Below are 7883 nucleotides of genomic sequence, written 5' to 3' on the forward strand. Positions count from 1 at the left end.
ATGACGCTCGCCGCGTTCTTCGGGTACACCTTCATCGCCTTCGGGCCCATGCTCGGCCTTTTCCTCTTCACCATCGCCCGCGACCCGCTGTGTATCATCATCCTCATCGCCGGGTCAGTCCCGCCTCGCATGGGGCCGCGCCGCCCCGCCGGCACCGCCACCGGCACCAGTCTGGCCATGGCAGGGGCACCGGTGCCATTCGTGGTACTGGCATGGGCATGACAGTGTCACTGGTACTGATACTGGGCACGGGTACTAGTTGTGGTACCCGCATGCGCACAGCAGTGTCACTGGTACCGATACCAGTTGTGGTACCAGCATGGGCATGAAGGTGTCACTGGTACTGGTACTGGACGTTGGTACCAGTTGTGGTACTGGCATGGTAGTGGTACCGGTGCTGGTCCCAGTCCAGGCACAGTCGTGCACTGGCGGTGGGTCTGGTATTGCGCTGCGGGTACCAACACTGGTACCGGTGCTGGCAGCACCAGTGCAGCCCTGGAGCCGGTACCAGTGTGCGCACACTAGGGCTGCTGTGGCTGGTACCATTAGCAGGAGGGGAGCAGGCCCTGCACTGGTACCGCAGCCAGTGCTGGTGCTGGTGTCAGCGGTGCTGGCACCAGTCCTGGCACAGCAGGGCACTGGTACCGGTGCAGGAGGGGGGCACAGCCAGCCCTGGGGCAGGACATTGGGACCAGCACCAGTGCAGCCCTGGTGCCAGTGTGGGTATGTGACTCAGGACCGCCGGTACTGCTCTCCGCATGCACTGAGGAGCACTGGTACCGCAGTGCCAGCCGTCACGGAGGGCATGATCCCGTGCTGGCACAGCAGGTCGCAGCACCGGTGCCGCTGTGGCTGTGGCACAGCAAAGCGCCAGCACTGCTTCTGTGTGGGGACAGTGGCAGCGGTGGCAATGTCACCAGTGGCACCGGGGAGGCAGGGCCCCTTCCTTGGCCTCGGGCAGCCCTGGAGGGAGGGGGCGAGGTGCCAGCAAAGCTTCCCCGTCCCAGGGCCTCTGCAAGCTTCCTGTGTGGCCAAGCACAATGGTGTCAGGAGCCTGGAGCCCTCGGCAGTGGGGCAGTCCAGGTGAGGGCGGCTGGGGGTGGGGTCGGGGCTCCGGGCAGGGTCGTGGCAGAGGGACGGCTCTGGGCTGAGCTCCTCACGCAGGACCTGCCACCCCTGGGGCCTGTGCCCAAAGTGCTGCCCTTGGGAATTTCTCGGGCACCGCTTTGGTGTAAAGCGTGCCCCTGTGCGGGGCAGGGAATAGGTTTTCCGCTCAACTTAGACCTGCAGCAGGATGTGTTTATAGGAGCCTTTTGGTGCAGGACAGTGGCTGTCCCAGACACTCCTTACCGGGTGCAAAGCCAGGGCTCTCCACGGATGGGCACCTGCTGATGTCTACCCAGCTCCAGGCACTGTCTGCACTATTTGGGCACAGAAAGAGGCTCTTCTGCCCGAGGCAGGAATTGTCTCCGTGGAGCAGAGAGCAAATGCTCGGTGTTTAGCAGCCTCTCTGTCTCTCTTGCAGGGCTTTTTTCTGGCTTGTCTCACTGCTGCTCTCCTCCCTCATCTGGTTTATTGGTGTTAAAGCCAGTGACCCCAATGATGAACTGTTGCAGAAGGGGCTCTTGATATTTGGGGTGATGTTTTCTGTGCTGCTGCAGGAGGCCTTTCGCTTTCTCTACTACAAGCTCCTCAGGTAAGGGATGTGGCGTTGGCCTGGCACAAGGAGGAAGCTCTCCTGTCACCTAGCTGTGGCAAAGCAGGAGGATGTCGGTGCTTCCTGAGTGCTGGCGTGTCCTTTGGAGCCCCATGACTCTACTCAGAGAAGCAGCTTGAATTTACCCTGAGCCTTAGTGAGCCCCAGACTGGCCCCAGGATCTGGGGATGTAGTGATATTGCCCTCGCCTTTTCCCTCTGCGTCCTGAGCTCTGCTCAGAATCTCAGTCAGCATTTCTTAGGAGACTAAGATTCTTACAGCTAAAACCTATGTCTTAATTGAGGGCAGGGAGGCTGTGACTCCAGGCTGTTACGGGATGTGTTACAAGATCTCTGTCCTGCCTTCCAGCAGGCTGTTTTGACTAGATCCAAGAGTGTTCCCATAGTTTGGATGATGCCTGTGGGATGCCAGACAGAAAAACTTCTACTTTGCTGTGTGAATGAAGGAGGATTATGGATCTAACTTCTGTGTTTACAAGTCTTGTTCTTTTCTTAGCATTGTCTTTCCCTTTGCTTCGCCAGGAAGAGCCTGAAGGAGGTTTCAGGGCTGTGCCCTACCCGGGGTGCCTGTCTTGGCTGGCGCAGTGTCACATTGTGAGCCAGCGTCATGCCCCGTGTTACCTCTGAGTGAAACGGCTCAGCCCTAGGGAGGTGGCAGCGAGTCGTGTAACTGTGCTGTGTCTGCGTGTGACCCACAGCAGCACCTGCTGCTCTCCATGGTCCTCAGCCTTGGGTGTCCCATTCAGGATGCTTTGATGACTCCCTCATGGAGGGGTGGTGATAACATGGCCAGAGTGGTTTGTCCCCATGAGCCTGAGACACATTAACCTTGGGAGTTTTGGGAGGACTCAAATAGTCTGTCACCTTCGAGGCAGGGGCCGGGCTTCTTGGCTAGGATGAGCCTGTGGCCAGGAGTCAGGGCAGCACTGCTGGAGGGCGGTACTTGCAGTGCCCTGTGTCCCTGTGGCAGGGAGAGGGGCCTTAGGCCGGGGTTTCCGTGGGAATTTCTGCCCCATCAGGCCCAGAGACACGAGCCGTTCTGCTAGGAATCGCTTTGCCCCTTCCTAAAGTAGCAAAGGTGCTTTGCAGGTGTCGAGGCCAGCGGGACCTGATCCAGCAACTTGCACTTGGGTGTTAGCCTAGAGTCTTGCCCAGAGCCTCCTGATCTTGCCCTGTGTTTCTGCGTCAGTGCACAGGTGTCTCCCAAGGGACAAGGCTGTCCCCTTTGGGGCCAGCTCCTGAGCCAGAACAGCCCTGCCAGCTGCTGGGCAGTTCATTCCTGTGGGGGGCAGCTGCTGCCCCATGCGCAGCACCCGGGCCAGCCCAGGGCAAAGTCTAGGCGCAGCCTCAGGAAGGCTACGGCTCCCTGGGATCCGTGTGGAGCCTTGCAGGCTGCGCTGGTGCTTCAGGATGGGAGATGCTACCCTGGGCAGTGCGGATGCGCAGAGGGAGCCGCTGGGATCCCAGCACTCCTGTCTTGCCAGGCAGTGTGGTGCAGTGTGCAGGAACGACTAGGAGCAAGAGCAGGGCAGAGAAAGGCTGGCAGCCTGGAGACGAGGGGCTCGGGAAAGGTCTGGCCTCGGGAAAGGTCCTGACGCTGGTAGGGGTGTCTCAGGAGCAGCGCCGGTTGTTGAGCCGGTGGCTGGTATGCAAGTCACACCGCTCCCCACAGCAAGCACTGCTGGAGCTGGGAAGGCAGAGGGTAGCAGAGCTCCACGGATCCCTCTCTGGAACATAAAGTCGTGCGCTGCATTCCGCAGAAGTCCAGCCCCTTTTAGGGCTGCTTTCTTCTTCAGGCTGAAGAGGCTTTGGGTGTTTCTCCCTACCTCCCAGAGCAGATGGAATTCACCAGGCCAGGCATCTGAGTCCCAGAGCAATTTCTATAGCTCTTTGAGCTCTTCTCCACACTCACCTTATTTTTCCTGCACTTCCAGAAATACACATGCAAGGAGCATGTGCAGTCTTTTGGGTGTGTCCGCACCTGCGCACCAGCCGCAGCATCACACAGAGATGCTGCCCATTTTGCTTTCCCCTACACTTGATCTATAGGGTTGGCTTGCATGCAACTCCCTATGTAGAACATATTTGTATTTGCCTTCACTAATGTATATATTTTGTGCATATGGTTTGTCAGGCAATTAGGGAGGTCCCACGGATCCTCTCTGTGGTGGTTTTTGTAGTCACTGACACTTCAGCAAGGGGAACACACAGGAGTGCTGCTCCTGATGCCCTTGGTTGCCTTCCTTGCCGAGGTTTGTTAGCCCTGTCATAAATACTTATTGTCACATTCTAGTGATACGCAGAGTGCCACTCAGTCGCTGGGTCACTGAGTGCGATGTCAGGTGTCTGTCAGGGCCCCAGCAATGTCACGGCTGCACCCTTCCTTTCGCAAGATTACAAAGAGGGTGGCTTGAAGATAAAATCCTGGCTCGCTGCCCAGCTGCTCCATGGTGCCCCAGCTGGCTGGGCCCCAACGTGCTCTCCCTTGGCAGGAAGGCTGTTGAGGGGATCGTGGCCCTCAGCGAGGATGGCTCCTCCCCGATTTCCATTCAGCAGATGGCATATGGTGAGTGGCGGGCTCGGCGCAGAGCCAGAGGTGGCCCCGTTGGGTGAACCTGGGCTGTAGGGCAGTGCTGGGCCTCTTGCCGAGAGGAAAGGGAGGGTTCTCGTGCCGAAAGAGGCTGGGGTTGGGGAGTCCCTGGGTGCGGGTGGCCCTGCGAGGCTGCGGACGCCCTGGGCTCCGGGCCTGACAATGTCTCTGTCCTGGCAGTGGCTGGCGTGGGCTTTGGGCTCATGAGCGGTGCCTTCTCCATGATCAATCTCCTGGCAGATGCAATGGGGCCCGGCACTGTGGGGATCTATGGGGACTCGCAGCTCTACTTCCTGACCTCAGGTGAGTGACAAGCCTGGCCCTTGTCCTGCACATCCAACACCTCCACTGCACTCATCACGGAGATTGCACCCCATGCGTGATGGGCTTAGCGCCCCATCCTCTGCCCTTCATTCTGTGCTTTGCTACCCCTCCCCTTACCCTTCCTAGCCCCTTAGAGCCCCCACCTGCAACATCGTCCCGTACCAAACCCTTCTCTGTGCCCTGCTACCCTCCCTGCTCCCTATCCCGTCCCTCCACCCTTGGCGTGTGCCCAGCAGTGTCCCCGCTCCTCTCCCCGACCTGGCTCCTCTCCACCCAGCCTAAGCCCACAGGTCAGGGCAGGTGACTCTCCTCTGACTCCCCTCTGTGCCTGTCCCTGCAGCCTTTATGACCATGGTGCTGACTTTCCTTCACACCTTCTGGGGGATCATCTTTTTCCACGGCTGTGAGAACCGACGCTGGTGGGAGATCGCAGCCGTTGTTGTGATGCACCTTGCAGTTTCAGCATCGGTGAGTAGCAGGGAGTGAGCAGAGGCCTGTGCCAGGGGCCCGTCATGAGGGGCGGCTTTGGTGCGTGATGGTCCCCATGCCCAGGGAGGAACAGCCTTTGACACCAGCAAAGGTTTGGGGAACCACATGGGACTAGCCCTCAACAAAGGCAAATGGCTGGAGCTGGTTTCTCCTGTCCTGCTGCTCCACCTGCTTGGCAAGGCCACAGACTGTGGTGATGCCACGTGTGCCTGTCCCACCCAGCCCCTCACCGGAGCTGCTACATGAGGGGGAAGAGAGAAGGACAGGACACGATGGTGGCTGTGCCCGCCTGTCAGGGCTTGGGAGATGCCTCTCCCGTCTGCTCACACCTTCCCTCTCCTGCCTGTCTCTCCCAGTCATTCTGCAACCCCGTGTACGTGGGCAGCCTGGTGCCCTCCTACGTGCTGATGGCTGTCGTCGCCACCTGGGCCTACCTGCTCTCGGGGGGATCTGCACAGAACGTGCGTCGCTTCCTGTTCTGTAAGTCCTGTTCCATAACAGGGCTTGGTAGCTGGCTGAGCTGGTCCCTTCTGGACTACCTGGGAGGAGCTGGGCCAGTGATGAGGGGCAGGGGGTTGCCTCGATCAGAGGCCACAGTGAAGATGCCTTCGCTACCCTAGACATGTTAGGAAACTCTGGTTTGGGGCCTTACACAGGTTGCCCCCCACCATGTGAAACAATTGGGGTAAGAAGTTTGCCCAAGACTGTGCCCTCTCTTTGTCCCCACAGGTTTGCCGAGTGGAGCCAGCCCTCAGGCAAGATCCTGAGGCCCTGCAGGACGTTCCTGTCCCCAGCCGCCCCCTGCCCTCCTCTCCATTCTGTCGGCGAGAGCGGCCATCACCTTCTCTGAAATATATTTTCTCCTGGAAGGGGGGAGAGCGGCCAGGCCCTGGGGGGTGGATGCTGGGCGCCGGGGCCGCCTCACTCCTCTGCCCCTTGGGGAACTCCCCCCAGGACAACTCTACTCGGGGCACTCAGCTTTGCTGGCCCAGCCCTTGCAGGCTGAGCTCGCCTGCCTGCAAGGGACACTTCCTGGGGCTGCTCAAAGAAACCCACTGCTCCTTCCCCCACCACAGAAGCCCTACTGTCCTCCGTGCTGGAGGGGGACATTGCTCCTCTGGCCACACGCTGTGGTGCCGCCTGTTCCACCTGTGCATGGGGAAGACGTGGCCCCAGCGCTGGGTGGTGGTAGCTGCAGTGACTGGGCAGCCAGCCTGGGCAGGGAAAAAGAGCAGGGGAGGCTGTGAAGGGGGCATGGGGTGCAGGGCACCCGCGGCAGCTGATGTTGGGGGCCGGCAGGAGCTCAAGGGACCCGGAGCGGAAGGAGGGTTGAGGCAGACGGTGCCTGTGGTGCCTGGCAGACACGGAGCCGGCCAGAGTGCAGCTGAGGGCTCAGGAGGACGAGTCACCCCACAGTGGGGGCCTGCACAGCTGGGGTGGTAGAGTGGCTTGGGGAACCATTCCAGTGGATCACTGCCCTCTCCCAGGGCTGCAGGGGGATTTTTCAGAGCAGCATCAGCACTGAGGAGGCGCTACAGGACTGGAAGGCAGAAACTGCCATCGGGCTCAGAGCTGGGACTGCAGCTTTCTCCGCCGTGGGCTTTTATACTAATAAAGAGACGTAGCGGAGGTGCCTGGTGGCGGTGTTTTCCGTGGGCAGGGGCAGCAGTTCCCAGGCTGTGCCGGGCAGGTCTGTGAGGTGGAGAGAGGGTAGAGCTGGGGAGCAGCAGGTTCGTGTTGCTCTTGGCACCCTCCAAGGTTGGGTGCAGGCTGAGCTGGAGGCTCTGGGATTTCTGGGAAAGGAGAGAGGCCCCAGGCTTCGAGGAGAGCTCTCCAGTGCATGCAGAGGGGAGCAGGGTTGGGGGCCGCAGGGCTGACACTGGCCCGCAAGGGAGCACAGGGGCTGCCATCCTCCCTTCTGCATTTCTTCGGCCTTACCAACCCCTCACTGTATTTTTCTGTAGGAGAAAGGGAGACTGCGACACCATATGGTCATCGACAAGACTCGTTTATTGAACACTCAGTGTGCACTTTTATACATAGCTTAATTAGGTTCATGCATATTGCAAAGCTTGAGCTCAGGATAGATTAGCTCTTATTTGCGTCAACGAAATTCTATGCAAGATTTCCCCGTACACGCGAGCGCTTCTTTACAATGATTGGTCAAGACCCCGCGTCCATGCGTCTAACTATACAGTGTGATAGGCTAACTAACAGAGGCTAACTAACAGTGCCCACGTGTCCTCACATTTAACGACCGTCCCCCTCTACTTGTTTGTCTCAACTCTTTGCCTCCTTATCTGACTCTCCGCAAGATCTCCTTATCTCTTAGTCAGCAGTCCTTCCACCCTTTCAGCTAGGCCTGGCGCCCTTCTGCCCTTTCATCTAGGTCTGGCGCCCTTCTGCCCTTATCTGGCTTGCTCACAGCATGACCACTGGCCTTCAGGAATCCCACAATTCCCCCTTCTTGTTTTTGAGCAAGCCAGGATTCTTGATGGTTCACCCAAAATATGTCTTTGATCGCCTTGTCTACCGTCTGTCTCAGACACTTAATCAGGCAGGGAACGACCACCAAAATGCACAAGATTAGTAGAATCATCAAACCCGTTTTGCTCAGTGATTGTAGCCAGCCAAACCTTCTTTACAGCATTCTCAATCATATTTGATACACATTTCAATAAGCAAGGCACAACTAGTAGAATGCAACATAGGATCAACAACACCATCCCAACACTTAATACCTAACACCGGTGCATCGAGTTGA

General features: G+C 58.5%; 1 protein-coding gene across 1 annotated transcript; it reads left to right on the plus strand.

Moving 5' to 3' along the window:
* Nucleotides 1-5956, plus strand: LOC104569389 (gamma-secretase subunit Aph-1b). The gene is made up of 7 exons (XM_088537431.1): nt 1-113; nt 1526-1696; nt 4209-4282; nt 4487-4609; nt 4971-5098; nt 5476-5599; nt 5849-5956. The coding sequence occupies exons 1-7, from the start codon at nt 1-3 to the stop codon at nt 5884-5886; spliced, it is 771 nt and encodes a 256-aa protein (XP_088393557.1). The 3' UTR covers nt 5887-5956.
* The last annotated feature ends 1927 nt before the right edge of the window (nt 5957-7883 follow it).

The sequence above is a fragment of the Tinamus guttatus genome, unplaced genomic scaffold, assembly GCF_059628265.1.
Source record: "Tinamus guttatus ecotype Peru unplaced genomic scaffold, ASM5962826v1 Tinamus_guttatus_pri_ptg000770l, whole genome shotgun sequence".
NCBI classification, from domain to species: Eukaryota; Metazoa; Chordata; class Aves; order Tinamiformes; family Tinamidae; genus Tinamus; species Tinamus guttatus.

Coding starts and splice junctions, on each gene's coding strand:
- LOC104569389 (XM_088537431.1), top strand. CDS start 1: ATGACGCTCGCCGCGTTCTTCGGGTACACCTTCATCGCCTTCGGGCCC. Junction 4,610..4,970: donor GCTCTACTTCCTGACCTCAG/GTGAGTGACAAG, acceptor CTGTCCCTGCAG/CCTTTATGACCATGGTGCTG. Junction 5,099..5,475: donor ACCTTGCAGTTTCAGCATCG/GTGAGTAGCAGG, acceptor TGTCTCTCCCAG/TCATTCTGCAACCCCGTGTA.